At 42.4% G+C, this 27,175-nt stretch overlaps 1 protein-coding gene across 6 annotated transcripts in view; it reads left to right on the top strand.

The window, feature by feature from the left end:
• Nucleotides 1-27,175, top strand: part of LOC110522882 (splicing factor, suppressor of white-apricot homolog) — a 140,998-nt gene that overhangs the window by 8,977 nt on the left and 104,846 nt on the right. For 5 of the 6 annotated variants that reach the window (XR_005051704.1, XM_036977162.1, XM_036977166.1 and 2 more), the window contains exons 3-7: nt 227-358; nt 5,999-6,075; nt 10,062-10,281; nt 22,047-22,141; nt 23,060-23,228. Coding sequence is in view for 5 of the 6 variants with exons in the window: in XM_036977162.1 (XP_036833057.1) it covers nt 227-358; nt 5,999-6,075; nt 10,062-10,281; nt 22,047-22,141; nt 23,060-23,228 (693 nt within the window). In the remaining variant the exon portion in view is untranslated. The remainder of the gene's footprint in view (nt 1-226; nt 359-5,998; nt 6,076-10,061; nt 10,282-22,046; nt 22,142-23,059; nt 23,229-27,175) is intronic. The other variant, XM_036977163.1, reaches the window with a different exon arrangement.

The raw sequence follows: 27,175 nt of genomic DNA, 5'->3' as shown, positions 1-27,175 counted from the left end.
CTATGAGATCAATTGCAATAGAAAAGTGTGGTGTTATAAGGTCAGCTTGGCTTCGATCTGCTTTAGTTTTTGTCAGCTCATAGCGCTCTTTATATCCTTAACTATGCAGGATGGATGGAATGATGATTTTGAATTAATCCAATGTTTTTGTCTCATGCAGTATTTTTCAATAAATCTACCGTTCCATTCCCCTCACTCTTTTATTATGTATGTTTTTCTTACACAGAGGAAGAATACAAGCGTCTGAGTGAAGCTCTGGCAGATGAAGGCACCTTTAACGCAGTGGGCTTCCGCTACAGCGCAGACTACTACGACCCTTCCCAACCCACTGAGGAAGAGGAGGCCAACAGGGAGACGGGTGAGCACACACACGCATAAAGCACACACATTTAAATTATGTATTTGAATCCACAAATGACATACATCACAAAAAATTCTAGTAAACTCACACATATATTTACAATACCTCTTGATACCACTTGTTACCCCTTGAAACCACTGAGAATCTTTCTTTGACCTGCCGTTAGGGGAGAGAGAGGAGAAAGAGAGAGACATACATCTCACACTAGACACATGAATATACTGGTGGAGAGGCTCACTAATATTACCCCTCTGTGGAAAGGTGAGACTCTCACTAATATGTTGGGTTGTTTTGCACAAGAAACGTCTGAAGGTCCCCCGGTACCAATTTAAAAAATGAATGGAAGTATATTTCCTGATCTTTCTTATATCTTTCAGATATTCAGACAAATACTTAAGAACAAACTTCCTTTAGATTTTTTTTGGGGGGGACTGTTTGCTGTTCCATGTAGTGAATCTGTTATTCAATACGTATGCATGGGCTAATAGCAGTAAGGCTAAATTATATATTTAAAATTCTAAAACCAATAGCTAAATAATCCTTGGTTATGACCTTCTTAAAACAATGTAATATAGTTTAGTAGAAACCCCCTGGCTAGGTCTTAGTCTGTTAAGGGTTAAGTTAATTATTTTAATATAAGCAATCTATTCATGTTTTTTAACACTATAATTTGTTTGCGAGCATGATAGCTGTACTTTTAGTTTGTGGTTGATGCAGCTTGTTTGCCATGAGCCAATCAGCGTTTCTCAACTATTCTGAAAAAAAATATCATTGCAGCGTGTGAAGTGTTGGTCCCATGTTTCATGAGCTAAAATAGAAGATCCCATACATTTTCCGTACTCACAATAGCTTATTTCTTTCAAATTGTGTACATAAATTAGTTTACATCCCTGTTAGTGAGCATTTCTCCTTTGCCAAGATAATCCATCCATCTGACAGGTGTGGCATATCAAGAAGCTGATTAAACAGCATGATCATTACACAGGTGCACATTGTGATGGGGACAAAAAAAGGCCACTCTAAAATGTACCGTTTTGTCACACAACACAGTGCCACAGATGTCTCAAGTTTTGAGGGAGCGTGCAATTGGTATGCTGACTGCAGGAATGTCCACCAGAGCTGATGCCAGAGAATTTAATGTTTATATGTCTACCATAAGCTGTTTTAGAATTTGGCAGTACATCCAACTGGCCTCACAACCGCAGACCACTTGTAACTATGCCATCTCAGGACCTCCACATCAAACTTTAAAAAAAATAATTCTGATTGCAGTTTGGTGTCGTAACCAACTTCAGTGGAAAAATGTACACCTTTGATGGCCACTGGCACGCTGGAGAAGTGTGCTTTTCACGGATGAATCCCGGTTTCAACTGTACCGGGCAGATGGCAGACAATGTGTATGGCGTTGTGTGGGCGAGCGGTTTGCTGATGTCAACGTTGTGAACATAGTGTACCATGGTGGTGGTGGGTTTATGGTGTGGGCAGGCAGGCATAAGTTACAGACAACGTTGATGCCAATTTGAATGCACAGAGATACCATGATGAGATCCTGAGGCCCATTTTCCTGACATCCATCCGCCGCCATCACCTCATGTTTCAGCATGATAATGCACGGCCCATGTCGCAAGGATCTGTACACAATTCTGAAAATATCGCAGTTCTTTCATGACCTGCATACTCACCAGACATGTCACCCATTGAGCATGTTTGGGATGCTCTGGATCAATGTGTACGACAGTGTGTTGTAGGCTTGGGCAGTATACCATATTCCTGGATATTTTGAAATAGCCGCAGGATGGTTTTTCAATACTGTTGAAACTATTTCTTATGTTTTTTTTTAGCAACTTTTTAAATACCTACAGTCAACTTGTGCAATACATTAGGAGATAAAGAAAATCCCGTTCTTGATTTCACCTGTCACATAATTTTTCATTGAAGCTTACCGGTAGTCCCCAGTCACGTGGTGTTTACAAGCACACAACAACTAGAGACTGGAGCCTTGTGAGTCACTCACTGTTGTGCTGCATGCGGCAGGTGTTCTAGTTACGTTATGAAATTCATAAGTCCAGTTTTGCCAGCAAGATGTCTTATAACTAATAAATTAACTGTTTAAAATGTGCAAATGCTCAGCAATTGTGCATTTGGTTTGATAATTTTGTAGCTAGTTAGCTTTCTAGTGGTTAGCTTCTTCCAAAATCAAGCTTCACTTGGTAAAAGCAGAGAATCCCCTCCTGGATCAAGAGCCTTGATGTCTAATATTTGGTTTGTGATTGCTGCAAACTGTGAGCAGTATTTCTGAGTTACTTATGTGTCTTTGAGCTGGGGTTTCTGTCGAACAAGTAGTTTAGGTCAAAGATTGTATAAAATGTTTGCAATGCGCTCGTTAGCATTTAGTTAGCATTCTCTATGGGATTGTACATGTATTGTTAGCATTACTAACCTTCGGATTACAGAGGCCCAGTGGGGTTTGAAAGTAGCCCCCCTTCTGTTCAGTGCCGGTATTACAGAATATCCTTTTATGGCACAAGGTCAGTATGAAGGTAGGACAACCTGGATACCGCCCAAGCCTAGCATGTTCCAGTTCCCGACAATATCCAGCAACTTTGCACAGCCATTGAAGAGGAGTGGGACGACATTCCACAGGCCACAATCAACAGTCTGATCAATTATGAGAAGGAGATGTTGTGCAGCCTGAGGCAAATGGTGGTCACACCAGATACTGACTGGTTTTCTGATCCACACCCCTCTAGCAAGCAAGCTAGCTAGCAAAATGGCTAATGGCTAATTTTGAAGTGGTCTAAACGTACAAATAACATTCTGACATGAACAAATGTATTCGAAATCGCATTCATACCTGAAAGGGAGAAATATACAAATAAATCACACGGCAATGTAGCTTTGGCTTCAAGTCACTTGTAATGAGTGAGCTGGGAAGCCCTGTAGGATTTTTAAAAATAAATTATTTTAGCTAGGCAACTCAGTTAAGAACAAATTCTTATTTACAATGACGGCCTAACGGGGAACAGTGGGTTAACTGCCTTGTTCAGGGGCAGAACGACATATTTGTACCTTGTCAACTCAGGGATTCGATCCAGCAACCTTTCTGTTACTGGCCCAACGATCTAACCACTTGACTGGCTACCTGCCGCCCCAATTTCTGGCTATAACTAATCAAACTCAGATCAGACATCAATAAAACACACAGATTGTATAATCAACATTTAGATACATTAATATCATGTTACTTAAATTGTGATTCTGTATTTTTGTTATTAAGGCACTTTTCATTTTATCACAAAAGCACGTGAATGCATCCAACTCGTATTTACGACTTCAAAGCTGAAATTACCACCTTCCCAATTGCTTATGAACACAGCATTATACAGTGCCTTGCGAAAGTATTCGGCCCCCTTGAACTTTGCGTCCTTTTGCCACATTTCAGGCTTCAAACATAAAGATATAAAACTGTATTTTTTTTGTGAAGAATCAACAACAAGTGGGACACAATCATGAAGTGGAACGACATTTATTGGATATTTCAAACTTTTTTAACAAATCAAAAACTGAAAAATTGGGCGTGCAAAATTATTCAGCCCCTTTACTTTCAGTGCAGCAAACTCTCTCCAGAAGTTCAGTGAGGATCTCTGAATGATCCAATGTTGACCTAAATGACTAATGATGATAAATACAATCCACCTGTGTGTAATCAAGTCTCCGTATAAATGCACCTGCACTGTGATAGTCTCAGAGGTCCGTTAAAAGCGCAGAGAGCATCATGAAGAACAAGGAACACACCAGGCAGGTCCGAGATACTGTTGTGAAGAAGTTTAAAGCCGGATCTGGATACAAAAAGATTTCCCAAGCTTTGAACATCCCAAGGAGCACTGTGCAAGCGATAATATTGAAATGGAAGGAGTATCAGACCACTGCAAATCTACCAAGACCTGGCCGTCCCTCTAAACTTTCAGCTCATACAAGGAGAAGACTGATCAGAGATGCAGCCAAGAGGCCCATGATCACTCTGGATGAACTGCAGAGATCTACAGCTGAGGTGGGAGACTCTGTCCATAGGACAACAATATATATGCACAAATCTGGCCTTTATGGAAGAGTGGCAAGAAGAAAGCCATTTCTTAAAGATATCCATAAAAAGTGTTGTTTAAAGTTTGCCACAAGCCACCTGGGAGACACACCAAACATGTGGAAGAAGGTGCTCTGGTCAGATGAAACCAAAATTGAACTTTTTGGCAACAATGCAAAACGTTATGTTTGGCGTAAAAGCAACACAGCTCATCACCCTTAACACACCATCCCCACTGTCAAACATGGTGGTGGCAGCATCATGGTTTGGGCCTGCTTTTCTTCAGCAGGGACAGGGAAGATGGTTAAAATTGATGGGAAGATGGATGGAGCCAAATACAGGACCATTCTGGAAGAAAACCTGATGGAGTCTGCAAAAGACCTGAGACTGGGACGGAGATTTGTCTTCCAACAAGACAATGATCCAAAACATAAAGCAAAATCTACAATGGAATGGTTCAAAAATAAACATATCCAGGTGTTAGAATGGCCAAGTCAAAGTCCAGACCTGAATCCAATCGAGAATCTGTGGAAAGAACTGAAAACTGCTGTTCACAAATGCTCTCCATCCAACCTCACTGAGCTCGAGCTGTTTTGCAAGGAGGAATGGGAAAAAACTTCAGTCTCTCGATGTGCAAAACTGATAGAGACATACCCCAAGCGACTTACAGCTGTAATCGCTGCAAAAGGTGGCGCTACAAAGTATTAACTTAAGGGGGCTGAATCATTTTGCACGCCCAAATTTTCAGTTTTTGATTTGTTAAAAAAGTTTGAAATATCCAATAAATGTCGTTCCACTTCATGATTGTGTCCCACTTGTTGTTGATTCTTCACAAAAAAATACAGTTTTATATCTTTATGTTTGAAGCCTGAAATGTGGCAAAAGGACGCAAAGTTCAAGGGGGCCGAATACTTTCGCAAGGCACTGTACAACCCCTCCCACCTGTTCCCCTCTAGCCAATGCCAAAGTGCCCCTCCCTCAGCAGATGGTACAGTACTACTGCTGTGTGTCTGAGTACTGATGACAGCACTATCACCTGGCACTGCCTGGGATTACTCGGCAGTACAAAACTCCTCTACTTGTGTGTGTGGGTGCGTGTGCGTGCGCGTGCGCTCGTCTCTGTTGTGGTATCGGCAGCCGGGGCACACCTTGGGCGACCAGCGGTGCGCCTGATTAAATCGGCACAAGACAAATCTATGCTGTGCTCCTTGGCTGCAATGTTTGGCATTAATGTGCTTAACCTCTACATCCATCTGCAGCCTCCCCACATTGAACTAAAGCATACAATTTTAATCAAATTTCAAGCTGACCTATCCGTGTGTTATGTTACACTGGGGGGGGGGGTTAGATGTTGTAAATGTTGGACCACCACCTCCCAGAAAGTTAAGAGTATGTAAAGCTGAAACTGAGTGCTTCGGGCAATGTGGCCGAATGAGAGTGGGTAGAGGAGGGAGAGGAGGAAACATTGAGTGCTTGTAATGTGTCACAGTGACTAGGTTGAATCCTAATCTCTCTTCTTCTCTCTCTCCCTGACCTTGTGGGTTGTTCCTCGTCAGAAGAAACAGAGCCGCAGGAGAGCGAGGAACCCTTTGTGGCACCCCCGGGCCTGGCGATCCCCCCCGATGTGGAGCTGGTGAGTACCCTGCACTACTTCATGCTTTAATTAACATGATAGACCACAGGGTTGCAGAATGGGGTTTTAACCCATAAGTCTAAGCCGGGGGCGGTTCTACTAAGCTATATGGATTTGTGTTTAAAGGTCATATCAAGGATCATTTAGCTATTTTATTTTGAAGTTTAAGACCCATTTGAAGTATTAAAATATATATATATATATATTTGATTAATGTTTTTATTTGGCCTTACTGCTATTAGCCCATACAAACGCATTGAATAAGAGATTCACTACATGGAACAACAGAACGTCCCCCCCAAAAATCTAAAGGAAGTTAGTTTTGAAGTGTCTGTCCTATATCTGAGGGATATAAGAAAGACCAGGAAACATATAAGTTACAAGTTTTTAGAGAGCTTTCAATTGTCAATTGAATGTTAATTTCTCTACCATAACCTGTCATTTTAGAGAATTGTGGTCCAACCGGCCTCACAACCGCAAACCACGTGTATGGCGTTGTGTGGGCGAGTGGTTTGCTGATGTCAATATTGTGAACAGAGTGCCCCATGGTGGAGTTGTGGTATGGGCAGGCATAAGCTACAGACAATGAACACCGTTGCATTTTATCGATGGTAATTTGAATGCACAGAAATCCCGTGACGAGATCCAGAGGCCTATTTTTTTAAGGTATCTGTGACCAACAGATGCATATCTGTATTCCCAGTCATGTGATATCCATAGATTAGGGCCTAATGAATTTATTTCTATTGACGGATTTCCTTATATGAATTGTAACTCAGTAAAATCTTTGAAATTGTTGCATGTTGCGTTTATATTTTTGTTCAGTATACATTTGAACAATGGTGGGTCCGAGATCCAACGGTTTACATAACACTCCCTATTATGGAGCCATGGAGAGGGAAAAGGAAGGGATCGGAGCAGCAAACAGCAGAACTTGCTTGCGAGTGTTGTGCGTGTGATAGACAGTGACTGGTGCAGTATTGACGTAGCGATGCTGATCAGACTGCAGACAGACCAATAGACAGACACAGACAGGCACAGACAAGTGGTGAGTCGAACGATAAGGAGTCTTATCTGGGGGATGGTATTGAGGTCATCACTCACATCCTGCAGCCTGGGAGGAGACTGAGAAGAGGAGTCTGCTGTGCTGCTTTAGTTTGTGTCAGTCAGTATCATCCCAGTCCACTAGGACAGACTTTCCACTCCACTGCTGCTGCTTCTCCCATTGACCGCCGGTTGCCTTTCATCTGCAGGGTCCTTCCAACTCAAGAAGGGGAGGCTTTCATCTCAGCATGGCCTTGATTTTTTCTCTCTCTCTCTCTCTCTCTCTCTCACCCTACAGACTTCAGACTGACACAAACACACACACAAACTTACATACACCCTGGGACATGCATACACACATAGTAATTCAATATAGATGCCGCTGACAGAGAGATCTTCCTCACTCTGGCTGTCAGTGTCCTCTGTGATGTCCAGACACACATGCGCATCCTTTCCATGTGTCCTTGTAATGAGATTTTGATTGGGTACCCTGCAAAGCCCTTCCAATTGCACCGTTTTGAAACAGCCAATTAGTCAAAGCTGGCGCTATTCTCAGAATATCTGATTTGAACTATTAATTTGGGGATATGGCTGTGTTTCCCCCGTTATCACAGGCAGTCTGACAGCCTGAGGGGTTGGGAGAAGGAATCGTCTCTCTCTCTGCTCTTCCTTTCTGTGTTTCATGATTCCATAAGAAGTTCCTCGTTAAAATTCAAAATTGCAAGGTTATTTGCCGCTACAGAGTTTATGCTCTCGCAAAACTCGCAAGTGTGTGTGTAGTGGAATGTTACTACAGAGTTCAGGCCCAAGCGTCTTCTCTCCAAAGGTTTTCATTTGATGAGAAATGTGTGTTTTTGCTAGTTTTTTCTTAGGGTAACTAACGAGAATGATTCATCATTGAAAGTACACAGTCACAGTGATATTGAGTAATCGAGTCCCAATGATTTCCATCTTGTATGTATTTAGTAAATGATTGTTAGTGAAGAAGCTATTAAACCTCTTCTACAGGCTTTAGGAAATATAATTTGGTTGATCCCCCACAAAGAATTAACTGCCACACTTAAAAACCTGTTTCATGTCATGTTGTAGCGTATTTAGCTTTTTCTTCTTTGCTTCTGAAGTGATTACTATTGTGCCTCAGTTATTAAATACAGTTACATTAACTTACCTTAAAGGAGAGTCTGGGGCCGTATGTATCAAGCATCTCAGACAAGGTGTGCTGATTTAGGATCCCCATTGCCTGTTAGATCACAACGAATAATGTTACATGGAAAAAGGGGCCTTGATCCTACAGTCGTGGCCAAATCTTTTGAGAATGACACAAATATTAATTTCCACAAAGTTGCTGCTTCAGTGTCTACATATTTTTGTCAGATGTTACTATGGAATACTGAAGTATAATTACAAGCATTTCATAAGTGTCAAAGGCTTTTATTGACAATTACATGAAGTTGATGCAAAGAGTCAATATTTGCAGTGTTGACCCTTCTTTTTCAAGACCTCTGCAATCCGCCCTGGCATGCTGTCAGTTAACTTCTGGGCCACATCCTGACTGATGGCAGCCCATTCTTGCATAATCAATGCTTGGAGTTTGTTAGAATTTGTGGGGTTTTGTTTGTCCACCTGCCTCTTGAGGATTGACCACAAGTTCTCAATGGGATTAAGGTCTGGGGAGTCTCCTGGCCATGGACCCAAAATATCAATGTTTTGTTCCCTGAGCCACTTAGTTATCACTTTTTCCTCAAGGCAAGGTGCTCCATCATGCTGGAAAAGGCATTGTTCGTCACCAAACTGTTCCTGGATGGTTGGGAGAAGTTGCTATTGGAGGATGTGTTGGTACCATTCTATATTCATGGCTGTGTTCTTGGGCAATTTTCTGACTGAGCCCACTCCCTTGGCTGAGAAGCAACCCCACACATGTATGGTATCATGATGCTTTACTGTTGGCATGACACAGGACTGATGGTAGCGCTCACCTTGTCTTCTCTGGACAAGCTTTTTTCCGGATGCCCCAAACAATCGGAAAAGGGATTCATCAGAGAAGATTACTTTACCCCAGTCCTCAGCAGTCCGATCCCTGTACCTTTTGCAGAATATCAGTTTGTCCCTGATGTTTTTCCTGGAGAGAAGTGGCTTCTTTGCTGCCCTTCTTAACACCAGGCCATCCTCCAAAAGTCTTCGCCTCACTCTGTGTGCAGATGCACTCACACCTGCCTGCTGCCATTCCTGAGCAAGCTCTGTACTGGTGGTGCCCCGATCCTGCAACTGAATCAACTTTAGGAGACGGTCCTGGCGCTTGCTGGACTTTCTTGGAAGCATTCATAACAATTGAACCGCTCTCAAAGTTCTTGATGATCTGATAAATGGTTGATTTAGGTGCAATCTTACTGGCAGCAATATCCTTGCCTCTGAACCCTTTTTGTTCAAAGCAATAATGACGGCACATGTTTCCTTGCAGGTAACCATGATTGACAGAGGAAGAACAATGATTCCAAGCACCACCCTCCCTTTGAAGCTTCCAGTCTGTTATTCGAACTCAATCAGCATGACAGAGTGATCTCCAGCCTTGTTCTCGTCAACACTCACCCCTGTGTTAACGAGAGAATCCCTGACATGATGTCAGCTGGTCCCTTTGTGGCAGGGCTGAAATGCAGTGGAAATATTTGGGGGATTCAGTTCATTTGTGTGGCAAAGAGGGATTTTGCAATTAATTGCAATTCATCTGATCACTCTTCATAACATTCTGGAGTATATGCTAATTGCCATCATACAAACTGAGGCAGCAGACTTTGAAAATTAATATTTGTGTCATTCTCAAAACATTTGGCCACGACTGTAGATCCGCATTCCTACTCTTGCTTGATACATACATCCCCAGGTTGTCACCTATCCTTAACCCCACATATAGTTTGACTTAGTGTGTGTCCTCTTCCCCTTTCCAGCCAGCGACCACCAAAACCCATGCCATCATTGAGAGGACCGCCAACTTTGTGTGCCTGCAGGGGGCCCAGTTTGAGATTGTTTTGAAAGCCAAGCAGTCTGGCAACTCCCAGTTTGACTTCCTGAACTTCGAACACTACCTGAACCCCTACTACAAACACATCCTGAAGGTCATGAAGGAGGGCCGCTATACCTCTGCCTCCGACAAGCAGGACTTACAGGGTGAGTCACAGAGATTAACAAAAAGGGTTTATATAGAATGAGTTGTACATCATGGGATACATAGTATATGTTACTATCTAATACATACTTCATGTGGAAATCTTAGAGAACAGTGGCACAGAATACATTTTAAAGGGATACTTCGGGATTTTGGCAATGAAGCCCTTTATCTATTGCACGCGGAGACATAAAAATGGTATTCACAAGTTCATCTGACTGGGGAAGTACATAAAGGGCTCCATTACCAAAATTCTGAAGTGTCCCTTTAACAACAGAATACATTAATAGAATTCAGAATAAATGGAGTACTTATTACTGTAGTATGCAACTATAGTATTGTTAGTTTCTAAATATCAGAGTACGAACTCGACGGACACTAAAAACTTCAACCAAAGGATCTAACAGCTGAACAGACAAAGACATGGTTCCACCAGTGGTAGTATATATTTTGCAGTTAGGCTAGTGGTTAGAGCATTGGGCCAGTAACTGAAAGGTTGCTATCCCTGAGCTGACAAGTTAAAAATCTGTTGTTCTGCCCCTGAACAAGGCAGTTAACCCACTGTTCCTAGGCTGTCATTGTAAATCAGAATTTGTTCTTAACTGACTTGCCTAGTTAAATAAAGGTTAAATAAAATATATATATACCCCAATTTGGGTTGGAATCTCCTCCTTCTCTCTAAAGATTACATCTCTGTTGCTAGGCAGGAAATTAAGGGATGCGGGCAATAAACTGTTCCTTCTCCCTTAACCTGACCTGACCTCGGCCCCCTTCCTCACTAATCCACAGCTCCCCACCCTTATCAGTGCCTGCCAAGATGTGTCTTTCCTTCACTCAGTACATTCCAAGCTTAATTGCCTCTACCATATACATCCCTCCTACAGATAACCTTTTTCAGATTAAACATTTTGATATTTTTCTTTAAAGGTTACAATAGCACTGCTAATGAGACTAATGGCAAATCTGCCTTTGCATGTGCCAATTTTGTATAATGCAGCTTTAACAGAATATTACCTTCCAGTGTAAAAACCATGGACATTAAAAACAAAACAAAAATTAAGTGAGAATGAGGTATTGGTCTGAGGCTGAAAAAATAAGTTAAATTCACATGAGCACCACAATGCCTACTAAACCCATGCTCTACCAGGGTTTTCCAACACACAGCTTTGACCTACTACATGACCTCTGTCATTGCCAACAAAGGGTATATAACAAAGTATTGAGATAAACTTGTGTTATTTACCAAATACTTATGTTCCACCATAATTTTCAAATAAAATCATTAAAAATCCTACAATGTGATTCTCTGGATTTTTTTTCCTCATTTTTTCTGTCATAGTTTAAGTGTACCTATGATGAAATTTACAGGCATCTCTCATCTTTTTAAGTGGGAGAACTTGCACAATTAGTGGCTGACTAAATACTTTTTTTGCCCCACTGTATGTTTGTCTGTTCTATTTAAAATAATAATAACCTTCTCAAACGGCTTAATTCACACTTCAGAGGAATAATGGACGTATTAAAATAATTAAAATATACATTAAATACATTCAAATATACATTTTATACATTAAAATATAATAATGTATATAATGTATACAAAATCCTCATCAATCTATGCACACTACCCCATAATGACGAAGTGAAAACTGTTTTTTAGAAATGTGTGCATATTACTTACAAGCAGAAATACCTTATTTACATAAGTATTCAGACCCTTTGCTTTGAGACTTGAATTTAAGCTCAGGGCATCCTGTTTCCATTCATCATGCATATTTCTCAGAATGAGAACGTGTTGCAAATTCTTATGTAAATGTGCCTTTTTATGCTCATTGCACATTTTATAAAACACAGACTAGACAGCTAGCACATAAGTCTGTGGCTAAAATGCTGCTAGTGGTATGTGATACATGTTCATTGATACTCTTGTTTTAGTAGGGTCTGCTCTGTTCTACATTTTGTGAGTTGAGCCATGAAAAGGGTGTTGTTAGAAAGGTTTTTGTCTATTACAGTAAAACAATATCTCTAAGCGTTTCGGTGTCCATTTTACCGATTCTGTTGGACCAATCCTCAAATGCAAATAGCGAGTTTCAACTGCTTCTTGTCAGAGAGGATGTTGTTATTCGTCTTTGTTGTGAGTGGTAGGGGAAGGGGCTCGGTGTCTGTGTTTGAGTGGGAAGGAGCACAGTGCACACTGGACTGAAGCAGCAAAGCAGACGAGACCAAAAAGACAGAACGCTCATAAAAACGAAGAAAAAAAAGATAAACCTCTTGTGATCCAGGCATTTGGAACAATACGCTAAAGCATAAATTCGAAATAATTTGATATTGCCCAGCCCTAAGCTCAAGCTATATTTTGACAGAGGGGAAATCCGTATGAACGAGAACAACTTTATGAAAGTGGATAACCCTGTGACACCTGTAATATATGCACTCCCTACTAACCCCCCCGCATGCTCTATTATTAACCGGAAAAGGGAGCCTGACAGAACAGATATCCTGTATTTTTGACTCATTTCTCAAGCCGCATCTCCTCTTTACCCTCCTTCACAAGGGACTCTATTGACATTATTTATGTACTCTGACTTTCTTTTTTGACCAGCGCCCTACAGACTCTCTGCCTAGCTCCTCATGTGTCAGAGGCCTAGCAGAGCTGGTACTCGCAAAAAACAGTTATGTTTAGAAGTTACTTTTTCCCACTTTTTCCCATGGCACTCAATTATGGCAATATTAGACTCTTAGAACATGATCACATTCTCAACCCTGAGCAAAATCCCTTTCTATCCAAGGTCAAACTATATTGACTATATTGGTATTATTTGATGGGATCTGGCTAGCTGGCCAACCCGTGGACCAAACTTATCTGGCAGGCTGGAGCTATGGTCCTGCCGGCCAGATACAGTGCATTTGGAAAGTATTCAGAGCCCTTGACTTTTTCCACATTTTGTTACATTACAGCCTTATTCTAAAATAGATTGAATTTAACATATTCCTCAACAATACCCCAGAAATCAAAAGTTTTTTTGAAATGTTTGCAAATATATATAAAATAAACATACCTTATTTATGTAAGTATTCAGACCCTTTGCCATGAGACTCGACATTTTTCTCAGATGCATCCTGTTTCCATTGATCGTCCTTGAAAAGTTTCTTCATTGGAGTAGACCTGTGGTAAATTCAATTGATTAGGCATACAGTGCCTTGCGAAAGTATTCGGCCCCCTTGAACTTTGCGACCTTTTGCCACATTTCAGGCTTCAAACATAAAGATATAAAACTGTATTTTTTTGTGAATAATCAACAACAAGTGGGACACAATCATGAAGTGGAACGACATTTATTGGATATTTCAAACTTTTTTAACAATTCAAAAACTGAAACATTGGGCGTGCAAAATTATTCAGCCCCATTACTTTCAGTGCAGCAAACTCTCTCCAGAAGTTCAGTGAGGATCTCTGAATGATCCAATGTTGACCTAAATGACTAATGATGATAAATACAATCCACCTGTGTGTAATCAAGTCTCCGTATAAATGCACCTGCACTGTGATAGTCTCAGAGGTCCGTTAAAAGCGCAGAGAGCATCATGAAGAACAAGGAACACACCAGGCAGGTCCGAGATACTGTTGTGAAGAAGTTTAAAGCCGGATTTGGATACAAAAAGATTTCCCAAACTTTAAACATCCCAAGCAGCACTGTGCAAGCGATAATATTGAAATGGAAGGAGTATCAGACCACTGCAAATCTACCAAGACCTGGCCGTCCCTCTAAACTTTTAGCTCATACAAGGAGAAGACTGATCAGAGATGCAGCCAAGAGGCCCATGATCACTCTGGATGAACTGCAGAGATCTACAGCTGAGGTGGGAGACTCTGTCCATAGGACAACAATCAGTCGTATATTGCACAAATCTGGCCTTTATGGAAGAGTGGCAAGAAGAAAGCCATTTCTTAAAGATATCCATAAAAAGTGTGGTTTAAAGTTTGCCACAAGCCACCTGGGAGACACACCAAACATGTGGAAGAAGGTGCTCTGGTCAGATGAGACGTTATGTTTGGCGTAAAAGCAACACAGCTCATCACCCTGAACACACCATCCCCACTGTCAAACATGGTGGTGGCAGCATCATGGTTTGGGCCTGCTTTTCTTCAGCAGGGACAGGGAAGATGGTTAAAATTGATGGGAAGATGGATGGAGCCAAATACAGGACCATTCTGGAAGAAAACCTGATGGAGTCTGCAAAAGACCTGAGACTGGGACGGAGATTTGTCTTCCAACAAGACAATGATCCAAAACATAAAGCAAAATCTACAATGGAATGGTTCAAAAATAAACATATCCAGGTGTTAGAATGGCCAAGTCAAAGTCCAGACCTGAATCCAATCGAGAATCTGTGGAAAGAACTGAAAACTGCTGTTCACAAATGCTCTCCATCCAACCTCACTGAGCTCGAGCTGTTTTGCAAGGAGGAATGGGAAAAAATGTCAGTCTCTCGATGTGCAAAACTGAGAGAGACATACCCCAAGCGACTTACAGCTGTAATCGCAGCAAAAGGTGGCGCTACAAAGTATTAACTTAAGGGGGCTGAATAATTTTGCACGCCCAATTTTTCAGTTTTTGATTTGTTAAAAAAGTTTGAAATATCCAATAAATGTCGTTCCACTTCCTGATTGTGTCCCACTTGTTGTTGATTCTTCACAAAAAAATACAGTTTAATATCTTTATGTTTGAAGCCTGAAATGTGGCAAAAGGTCGCAAAGTTCAAGGGGGCCGAATACTTTCGCAAGGCACTGTATATAAGGTCCCACAGTTGACAGTGCATGTCAGAGCAAAAACCAAGCCACGAGGTCAAAGAAATTGTCTGTAGAGCTCCGAGACAGGATTGTGTTGAGGCACAGATCTGGGGAAGGGTACCAAAAAATGTCTGCAGCATTGAATATCCCTAAGAACACAGTGGCCTCCATCATTCTTAAATGGAAGAAGTTTGGAACCACCAAGACTCTTCCAAGAGCTGGCCACCCGGCCAAAATGAGCAATCTGGGGAGAAGGGCCTTGGTCAGGTAGGTGACCAAGAACCCAATGGTCACTCTGACTGAGCTCCAGAGTTCCTCTGTGGAGATGGGAGAACCTTCCAGAAGGACAACCATCTCTGCAGCACTCAGGCATTTATGTTAGAGTGGCCAGACGGAAGCCACTCCTCAGTAAAAGGCACATAACAGCCCACTTGGAGTTTGCCAAAAGGCACCTAAAGACTCTCAAACCATGAGAAACAAGATTCTATGGTCTGATGAAACCAAGCTTCAACTCTTTGGCCTAAATGCCCAGTCTGAAGGAAGCCTGGCACTATTCCTATGGTGAAGCATGTTGGTGGCAGCATCATGCTGTGGGGATGTTTTTCAGCGGCATGGACTGAGAGACTAGTCAGGATCAAGGGAAAGATAAACTTTCTGAAAACTGCTCCAGAGTGTTCAGGACCTCAGAATGGGATGAAGGTTCACCTTCCAACAGGACAACGACTCTAAGCACACAGCCAAGACAATGCAGGCATGGCTTTAGGACAAGTCTCTGAATGTCCTTGAGTGGCCCAGCCAGAGGCTGGACTTCAACCTGATCAAACATCTCTTGAGAGACCTGAAAATAGCTGCGCAGTGACGCTCCCCATCCAACCTGACAGAGCTAGAGAGAACCTGCAGACAAAAATGGGAGAAACTCAACCAAATACAGGTGTTCCAAGCTTGTAACTACATCCCCAAGAATGCTCGATGCTGTAACCACTGTCAAAGGTTCTTCAACCAAGTACTTAGTAAAGAGTCTGAATACTTATGTTATTGTCATATTTCTTTTTTTTATTGTAAAACATTTCCAAAAATTTCTAAAACCTGTTTTTGCTTTGTCTTTATTGGATATTGTGCGTAGAAAAAACAATTTACTCAATTTTAGAATAAGGCTGTAACCTAACAAAATGTGGAAAAGGTCAAGCGGTCTGAATACTTTTCCGAAGGCATTGTATAAAGGTCCGGCCAAATGCTCTACAGGATCAAAAGTATGTGGACACCTGCTCATCAAACATCTCATTCCAAAATCATAGGCATGAATATGGAGTTGGTCCCCCCCTTTGCTGCTATAACAGCCTCCACTCTTCTGGGAAGGCTTTCCACTAGATGTTGGAACATTGTTGTGTGGACTTGCTTCCATTCAGTCATGAGCATTAGTGAAGTCGGGCGCTGATGTTGGGCTAGTAGGCCTGGCTCGCAGTTTGGGTTCCAATTCATCTCAAAGGTGTTCAATGGGGTTGAGGTCAGGGCTCTGTGCAGGCCTGTCAAATTCTTCCACACCGATCTCGACAAACCATTTCTGCATGAACCTCGCTTTGTGCACCGGGGCATTGTCAAGCTGAAACAGGGAAGGAGCTTCCCCAAACTGTTACCACAAAGTTGGGAGCACAGAATCGTCTAGAATGTCATTGTATGCTGTAGCTTTAGGATTTCACTGAACCTAAGGGGCCTAGCCCGAACCATGAAAAACAGCCCCAGACCATCCTTCTCCACCAAACTTTACAGTACACATTTTGCATTAGGGCAGGTAGCGTTCTCCTGGCATCTGCCAAACCCAGATTCGTCTGTCGGACTGCCAGATTTTGAAGTGTGATTCATCACATCACCAGAGAATGCATTTCCGCTGCTCCAGATTCCAATGATGGCGAGCTTTACACCACTCCAGCCGACGCTTGGCATTGCGCATGGTTAGTTTAGGCTTCTGTGTGGCTGCTCGGGCATGGAAATCCTTTTTTTGACGCTCCGGATGAGCAGTTCTTGTGCTGACTTTGCTTCCATGCCTTTGCTTCCGAGGACAGATTATTTTTTTCTGCGCTGCAAGCTTCAGCACTCAAAGTCCCATTCTGTGAGCTTGTCAAATCAAATTTTATTGGTCACATACACGTGGTTAGCAGATGTTAATGAGAGTGTAGCGAAATGCTTGTGCTTCTAGTTCCAACCGTGGAGTAATATCTAACAAGTAATCTAACAATTTCACAACCACTACCTTATATCCACAAGTGTAAAGGAATGAATAAGAATATGTACATATAAATATATGGATGAGCGATGGTCGAACGGCATAGGCAAGATGCAGTAGATGGTATAGAGTACAGTATATACATATAAGATGAGTAATGTATGTAAACATTCTATAAAGTGGCATTGTTTAAGTGACTAGTGATACATATATTACGTCCAAATGTGAATTATAAAAGTAGCTAGAGATTGAGTCTATGTTGGCAGCAGCCACTCAACGTTAGTGATGGCTGTTTTACCACTTGAGACCTTGAGATAGAAGCTGTTTTTCAGTCTCTCGGTCCTAGCTTTGGTGGACTTGTACTGACCTCGACTTCTGGATGATAGCGGGGTGAACAGGCAGTGGCCCGGGTGGTTGTTGTCCTTGATGATCCTTTTTGCCTCCCTGTGACATCAGGTGGTGTAGGTGTCCTGGAGGGCAGGTAGTTTGCCCCCTGTGATGTGTTGTGCAGACCTCACTACCCTCTGGAGAGCCTTACGGTTGTGGGCAGAGCAGTTGCTGTACCAGGCCGTGGTACAGCCTGACAGGCTGACAGATTTTGCATCTGTAAAAGTTTGAGTGTTCTTCGTAACAAGCCAAATTTCTTCAGCCTCTTGTCTGTGTGGGTGGACCATTTCTGTTTGTCCGTGATGTGTACGCCAAGGAACTTAACTTTCCACCTTCTCCACTACTGTCCCGTCGATGTGGATAGGGGGGTGCTCCCTCGCTCTTTCCTGAAGTCCACGATCATCTCCTTTGTTTTGTTGACGTTGAGTGTGAGGTTGTTTTCCTGACACCACACTCCGAGGGCCCTCACCTCCTCCCTATAGGCCATATCGTCGTTGTTGGTAGTCAAGCCAACCACTGTAGTGTCGTCTGCAAACTTGATGATTGAGTTGGAGGCGTGCATGGCCACACAGTCATGGGTGAACAGGGAGTACAGGAGAGGGCTGAGAACACACCCATGTGGGGCCCCTGTTTAGATGATCAGTAGGGTGTTGTTTCCTACCCTCACCACCTGGGGGCGACCCGTCAAAGTCCAGGATCCAGTTGCGCAGCACGGGGTCGAGACCCAGGGTTTCGAGCTTAATGACGAGTTTGGAGGGTATTATGGTGTTAAATGCTGAGCTGTAGTCAATGAACAGCATTCTTACATAGGTATTCCTGTTGTACAGATGGTTTAGGGCAGTGTGCAGTGTGGTTACGATTGCGTCGTCTGTGGACCTATTGGGGCGGTAAGCAAATTGGAGTGGGTCTAGGGTGTCAGGTAGGGTGGAGGTGATATGATCCTTGACTAGTCTCTCAAAGCACTTCATGAAGACGGAAATGAGTGCTACGGGGCAATAGTAATTTAGCTTAGCTTTCTTGGGGACAGGAACAATTGTGGCCCTCTTGAAGCATGTGGGAACAGCAGACTGGGATAGGGATTTATTGAATATGTCCGTAAACACGCCAGCCAGCTGGTCTGCGCATGCTCTGAGGACGCGGCTAGCGATGCCGTCTGTGCCGGCAGCCTTGTGAGGGTTAACACGTTTTAAATGTTTTACTCATGTTGGCTGCGGTAAAAGAGAGCCCGCAGGTTTTGATAGTGCGCCTTGTCGGTGGCACTGTATTGTCCTCAAAGCGAGCAATGAACTTGTTTTGTTTGTCTCGGAGCAAGACATCAGTGTCCGCGACGGGACTGGTTTTCTTTTTGTAGTCCGTGATTGACTGTAGACCCTGCCACATTCGTCTCGTTTCTGAGCCGTTGAATTGCGACTCTACTTTGGCTCTACACTGATGCTTAGCTTGTTTGATTGCCTTGCGGAGGGAATAGCTACACTGTTTGTAAACGGTCACCTTGCCATGATTAAAAGCAGTTGTTTTTGCTTTCTGTCTTGCACGAATGCTGCCATCAATCCACGGTTTCTGGTTGGGGAAGGATGTAATAGTCATTGTGGGTACCACATCACCAATGGACTTGCTAATAAACTCACTCACCGAATCAGCGTATACGTCAATGTTATTGTCCGATTCTTTCCGGAACATATCCCAGTCCTCGTGATCGGAGCAATCTTGACGCGTGGAATCAGATTGGTCGGACCAGCGTTGAACAGACCTGAGCACGGGCGTTTCCTGTTTCACTTTCTGTCTATAGGTTGAGAGCAGCAAAATGGAGTCGTGGTCAGATTTGCCGAAAGGAGGGCGAGGGAGGGCTTTGTATGCGTCGCAGAAATTAGAGTAGCAATGATTCAGGGTGTTGCCAGCTCGGGTCGCTCATTTGATATGCTGATCAAATTTAGGGAGCCTTGTTTTCAGATTAGCCTTGTTAATAAAATCCCCAGCTACAATAAATGCAGCCTCAAAATCTGTGGTTTCCAGTTTACATAGAGTCAAATTAAGTTATTTCATGGCCGTCGAGGTATCTGCTTGGTGTGTGCTAAGCTGTCATCAAGGCAAAGGGTGGCTACTTTGATGAATTTCATCTAAAATATATTTGGATTTGTTTAACACTTTTGTGGTTACTACAGTTACTACAGCTCACTCTCCAGTGATGTCCGATGAGTTTGTGCCAAAAGCCTATCTCTCTCTTGTTTTACTTTGTAAAACAATATTTTGAAGTTTATTACAGCATACGGATTCTAGTCTTCTCTTTTCAGCAGGTGCCATTTGCTTTCCAACCTGTGTTTTCCCTCGATTGCATTTTTAATATTGCGAAAGGCCTGTTTTTATCTGCATTCTGTTCACTGACAGATTTGCCGCATGCTCCCGTCTGTAGGCTATGCCTTATTGGGCTACACACAATCCACAGCTAGGGTATTTTTTTAAAAGAAGCTATTGATCCTCGGTGGCTAATTTATGGGCCTACTCATGGTGTAGTAGGCTATTCTGAATTATTTAATTTCTTTCTGAACAGACAACTGTAATTCTATAACTTTGGCAAATGTATTTCAATTTATCAGGGGTGCTGCAGCTCCTCCAGAAGACTTTGCCCATCTATGATTCTATAGGGAAATAAATTAATTGCAATGCTGGAGAGATGAGAGTTGCAGGCACATGTCTATCAGAGCAGAGAAAGGGAGAGCGATCATATAAAGTTAATCTCATTCTTGTTCTGTGAGAGATGCAGGTGCACTTATCACACGGTCACTCCCAAGCATTGGTTTTAAACATAGGTTAGGTTAGTCCTGTCCGGCCCAACTTGACTCAACTCAGAATATCTGGCCCGGGCTGAAAATCTACTTTTTCACTTAGTTTTTTTTGTGGGGGGGCAGGAGAATTAATGACATATTGATTGCCTTTATTATAATTTTTACATAGCAAAAAGTGGAAATTATTGTTCATGCCATGAGAGGTACCAGATATTGCCAAATAGGTTCCGGAACAAAAGAGTACGAATCGGAGAGGTGGCGGATCCTGTTCTGGGAAGATCCGGCTCAAATTAAGCATTGGAAGTCGGAGATTTCCGAGGTCCCAGTTGTTTTGAACGCTGCATTAGTCTCCGCTGCATCTCAGCCGAGCGAGGGAAAGAACAGCAGAGTCAGCCTCTCATGGTCCCTGCTCTCTCCTTCCTTTCCTCCAGGTGAGGCTGACCAGGTGAGGCTGACTCATTTCGTATTCTTCTGTATGTAAATTCTAAACACTCCGATATGTTACGAAGTACAATTCGTATTATAATTTACGAATTAGCAAAACGTATAAAATATTATGAATTTGTAAAATGCATGATATGTTATGTATTCTAGCTAGGTGGCTAACGTTAGCTAGCTGGCTAACGTTAGCTAGGCTAGGGGTTAGGATTAAGGTTAGGGTTAAGTTTAGGAGTTAGGTTGAGGGGTTAAGGTTAGATGAAGTGTTAGCTAAAAGGGTTAGGGGAAGGGTTAGCTAATTAGTTCAAAGTAGCTAAAAAGTAGTAAGTAGTTGAAAAGTGGCTAATTAGCTAAAATGATAAAGTTGCCTGTAATGAGATTCGAACTCGCAACCATCTGTGTTGGTATTTTATTAGGAAAGTAGCAGCTACTCTTCCTGGGGTCCACACAAAACATGACATAATACAGAACATTAACAGACCAGAACAGCTCAACAGCAGAACTAAATCAATGTAAAAAAAAGGCACACGTGGCCTACATATCAATACAAAATCTATCCAGGCCCAACTTAACATAGCATACTAATCTGATTGTCCTGGATTTTAAATTGACTATGTTACGTCTAGTCTATGAGACCAGGCTGGTGAGAGGGGACACAGTTTTCACGTCTACCTCGTGCACAAATTCATGTTGTTCCTATGACCAGAGAATGTGAAATATTCCTTGATATTAAAATAGACATGACAAGCTGCTAAAATAATAAAAATGCAGAGTTATCACCACACTTGTTGAGACATGAACTCACTCATAAAAACAGCAGTTATTTGCTGTATTCTTTTACAGTCTCTCGCTGGTCATGGTTTTAGAATTTATGGTATCATGTAGGATAGTATCAATCTTTGCTGTGACCGGGGGTCGTGGAAACTTAAAGCACGGTGATTTGAGCTGTCCGATTGGCCAGCGCAGTAGGCGCACTCGATTTAGCCACATATCTCCTGGTCTGCTAGGAATGCCTTTAAGATGGACCAGTTAATCGCGGCATTGTGAATTCTTTATTTTTCAGCTTCAGACCAATACCTACTTCTTACTTAAAACAGTTTTTTGTTTGTAATATTCTTCATTCATACTTCAATATATTTTCTGTAGACTCTGATGATTCGGATGATGATGGGGATGGCAACTACCTCCACCCGAGCCTGTTTGCTCCTAAGAAGAGCTCTCGCCTTGAGGAGCTGATGAAGGTAAGGACTAGTGTGTGCTCTGACTAGTGTGTACTTTACCTGGCCCAACATGACCTCTACCTTAATGCTTATTATTTTCCCTGAGTGTTTTCATCTATTGAAGATGGTCTGAGAGGTGCATTTTACTGTACACTGGGCTGAGATTATTGGATATGAGAAACCATTACTGTGAAAAGCACTTGTGAATTCTTCACTATATTGCTTTGTTCTGTTTTATTCAGACAAATAGTTATCTTTGCTGCAGAGGGAAGAAAACTGTACGACTATAGACTGAGTTCATTTGAGGGCCTTTCTGGATCAATTATCTCCCATCTATAGAGGCTTTGCCTGTTCTTTCCAACCCACAATATGTATATTAAATGTTCATATTACATTTTTTATAGGGATTAACCATTTGGTAATTGCGCCAATGGTTAGGTTTCTAATGTTCAAAAGTCCATACACTTCTGAATTAATAGCACATTATTGTTAAGTTGTTCTATTCGATGGCACAATTTGGCCTGAGTTCAAAGCATCTCACTTCAAAGTGCTTTAGACCTGAATATCAAGAGAATGCCATCTTTCCTTTAGAACTGTGAAGTCTGTTCATTGAAAGGGTTTTGATAACTCATATGCCAACTCTTTTTGATTACTCCAGATTGCACACCATAAGGCTGGAGACACCATTATAAATCAACAGTATGTTTATAAATTATTCAAAGGCCACACTAATAAATGACTTGCGATAAGTAGGTTATACCACATAACATAGAGAAATATAGCATAAATAAACTGTTTCTCTGCCATGACTTGTTGCCCATCACATAAGCTAGAGGTGTCTCACAGTTTCACAACTCTATATCTTCCCATTGTTGAGGCTAATAAAATAGCTTCTGATTGTTGTTATAAGCCTTCTAACCAGATCTATTTGTGTTGTAGCCTCTCCAAGTCATGGACCCAGACCATCCACTGGCAGCGCTGGTCCGGAAAGCCCGACAGGAACAGAACGGAGCCGCCGCTGCAGCTGCCTCCGCCATGGCAACCAAGCCAGAGGAAGTACCCGCAGAGCCGGCTGTGCCAGCCACACCGGCAGAGTACACAGCTGACCGTGAGTACAGTTTCTCATCTATGAGAGTCAAACTGGGCAACTGTGAAATCCAATACCTGAGGAGATTTCATATTGGCTCCGAGGGAGCCTCTTCATCTCAGTTTAGTCCTGGTCCACTTCATTTCTCTTCCCATTTTCTTTTTCATTTCCCTTTCGACAAGAGCTCCGTCTCAGACAGGCAGAGTGCCACTCAATTGTCTAGTATTGATCACGGAACCCCTGGAGGCGAGAATAATGGTCCACTTGTTAGAATTATCTTTGTTTGAGAGGGATATTGGTGTTCATATCAGATTAGAATGTCTTTCAGGGGAAAGGTACATTGAATCAACAAAATATTGATCAGGCATGTTCCCACTGGCAAATCTTCAGTTATTCATGTCACAGATTGTGTTCACAAATTGCTGAGATCAACATAAAGTACCTAGATCAAATATGCCCAGTTTTTCTGATAGAGATTCTGGGCTGTACTTGAGATTGAGATGAACTGGCGGCAGTGTTGGATTGTGATGATTGATGATGTGGAGTGTGGCCAGAGGGGCTGTAGCTGTGGAGGGTACCCTGCAGCTCATCGTGGAAAAGCTCATTAACATGGTCTCCTGTAGGCCCATGACTCATTACACTGCTGAAATATCCTCTACCAGGAGTTCAATAGTAGAACGCCCTTCACCACTAGAGCAGTGCAATGTTGATCAACCTGAGAAATTCAGCTTGGTCAATACTTTTCCTTGAGGACTGGTCAGCATAGACTGTATCGAGAAGTGACTTTCACCACTTCAAATCAAAATCAAATCAAATGTATTTGTCACATGCACATGGTTAGCAGATGTTAATGCGAGTGTAGCGAAATGCTTGTGCTTCTAGTTCCGACAATGCAGTAATAACCAACGAGTAATCTAACTAACAATTCCAAAACTACTTACTTATACACACAAGTGTAAAGGGATAAAGAATATGTACATAAAGATATATGAATGAGTGATGGTACAGAGCGGCATAGGCAAGATGCAGTAGATGGTATCGAGTACAGTATATACATATGAGATGAGTATGTAAACAAAGTGGCATAGTTTAAAGTGGCTAGTGATACATGTATTACATATAGATGCAGTAGATGATATAGAGTACAGTATATACGTATACATATGAGATGAATAATGTAGGGTATGTAAACATTATAGTAAGTAGCATTGTTGTCCTTGGGGGATTGTGAGTACATAAAGGTTCTTAACACTTTTCAAAGTCTCAGAGGAGGTATTTTTCACTCATTTCTTATCCTTGAAGTGCCCCGTTCATTTTCGGAGCTGCAGTGATGTGTTGTTTTGGATGTGCTGACAAACTTAATTTTCCTCACTTTTCATTGACTGCAGTGTTTGCTTTGTGCTGAACGCCGGTGGACTGAATCCAAAGCTGTTTGTCTGGCCGCCCCACAGATGTGTTTGCTCCCTCTAAATGCAGACATAATTTCCACTTATTTTCCTGCTCTCTTCTGGCTGCCCACCCACCCATCACAACCATTTCTCCACCCTTGTGCTACAGACAAATGGGTCCTCTCTCGCTTGACCCAAACCCTTGAAGACATCCACTGTTATTCAGCTCAGACACTCTTCATCCTAAGCAACATACACAGGAACACTCTAACTTTAGCTCAGTGCTCACTGCAGAACAGTACTTTTCCTCAAGCAAATCTAGGGAAAAATTGCAAAGGGTGTCCGAGGCTACAAAATCACCATTTCATTTCTTGCTTAAATCTTAGCCAGTTTCTCTCTATTGTCTGCATTAATTGTAAGTGATTGTAAGTGATGGATGTTGAAGGTGCTGGGTGTGATATGGGGTGCCAGGCTACCCTATTTGTCCTTGAGAGATGTTCCTCGCAATTTGGCTGGTTGTATTTTCTAGGGTCAACCCCGTCTCCCCTCTTTTTGCCTGAACTGGAAACTGAGAAATTGTCCTGGTGCTTGGAAGAGACAGCTCAAGCTGATTGTACTGATTTGTCTTAATTAACATGACTTGAAGAGCTCCACTGGCTTCATAAGGTGGGAAAGAGAGGGAGGGAGAGCGGTGCTCTGCTTAACACTCCCGACTTTGACACCACTGCCGCCGCCACCACAGCATCACACAACAGTACAGACATAGATTTTTAATGTGCTGGCTTATGGTGACAAGATAATCATTTTTGAAAGATTTTACTCCCATAGATCCGACTTTGATTTCTGTGTATGGCGCCAGTTCTCTGGGAGAATCTCTGTAAAACAGACTGGAGACGATCAAAGGCACCAAAGGAATAGACTGCTCAATGTGATCCTCCAGTATCTGCCAATGAGGCAGGTATTGAATGAGAATTAGGCAAGAGGAGTTAAGACTGTAACAGTTTTGGGCGGTTCTCAACTACCCAGACTCCATAAGCGCTCAGCTTTGGAGCTCCTTTTAAGTTGATTTAACTTTGGTAGCGCTTGAAGGTAGGTTGGGCCTAGTTCCTTTAACCTTGAGTGTTTCGTGGTGTCATCTGATTGACCTGACACTATCACTTATTCCCTTCCATTCTGCTGGTCTATGGATTGTCTGTTGCAATGTTGGAACATTCTACATTCTAATACAGTCATCATGAGGCATATTAGATGATTTGACAACATTCCATTGAAATTTCAAGAAGCTGTCAAGAATGCACTATGAAGACTAGGCTTTTCTTTCTTAAATCAAATCTAATTGCATTGGTCACATGTTTTGTAAACAACAGGTGTTGACGAACAGTGAAATGCTTACTTATTGGCCCTTCCCAACAATGCAGTGAGAAAGAAAATAGAAAAGTAATAACACACAATAATAAATACACAATGAGTAACGATAACTTGGCTCTATACATTGAGTACCAGAGAAGGGTTTATAACTTGGGTGGCTGGAGTATTTAAAACATTTTGGGGGCTTCCTCTGACACTCCCTGATATAGAGGTCCTGGTTGGCAGGGAGCTCGGCCCCAGTGATGTACTGGGCTGTATGCGCTACTCTCTGTAGCGCCTTGCGATCAGATGCCAAGCAGTTGCCATACCAAGCGGTGATGCAGCCATTCAAGATGATCTCAATGGTGCAGCAGTAGTTTTTTGCACCAAATCTTTTCAGCCTCCTGAGGGGGAAGAGGTGTTGTGCCCTCTTCACGACTGTGTTGGTGTGTGTGGACCATGATAGATCCTTAGTGATGTGGAACAGGGATTACAGGAGGGGACTAAACACGCACCCCTGAGGGGTCCCCGTGTTGAAGGTCAGTGTGTCGTATGTGTTGTTGCCTACCGTCACCACGTGGGGCGGCCCTTCAAAAAGTCCAGGGTCCAGTTGCAGAGGGAGGCGTTCAGTCCCAGGGTCCTTAGGTAAGTGATGAGTTTGAAGGGCACTATGGTGTAGTCACCTCCGTGTTTTTAGTGCACGCTTGAGTGCTATGCCGGTAATACTGGAAATTCCAGTAACATATTCCAGTCTTTGTTAGCAAAACAGTCCTGTAGCTTAGCATCCAGCTTTGAAAGCTTTGTATCCATTTCTATGCGTGGTCTAAAGTTGATCTAGTGTGTTTTATTAATTATTTTCTCTAGTTGCACAGGTGACATGCTCTTAGAAATTAGCTAAGAGTGATTTCAGTTTCCCTGCATTTAAAGCGCCACCGCTGGATGAGCATTTTCTTGTTTGCTTATGGCCCTAAATAGCTTGTTGACTGTGGACTTAGCGCCAGTAACGGTTTGTGGTGGTAATTAGACAGTTACTGTATGAAAAATATTGATAAAAACTATTTTGTAAATAGTATGGTCAACAGTTTACCATGAGGTATTCTAACTCAGGCGAGCAGAACCTCAAGACGTTCTTAATAATAAAGATTGCGCACCAGCTGTTGTTGACAAAGAGACACACACCTCTCCCCTTGAGCTTACCCAAGCTTCCGTTCTGTCCTGCCGATGCATAGAAAA

This window comes from Oncorhynchus mykiss, chromosome 5 (genome assembly GCF_013265735.2).
Source record: "Oncorhynchus mykiss isolate Arlee chromosome 5, USDA_OmykA_1.1, whole genome shotgun sequence".
Taxonomy (NCBI): domain Eukaryota; kingdom Metazoa; phylum Chordata; class Actinopteri; order Salmoniformes; family Salmonidae; genus Oncorhynchus; species Oncorhynchus mykiss.
This window is presented reverse-complemented; position numbering and strand designations above follow the sequence as displayed.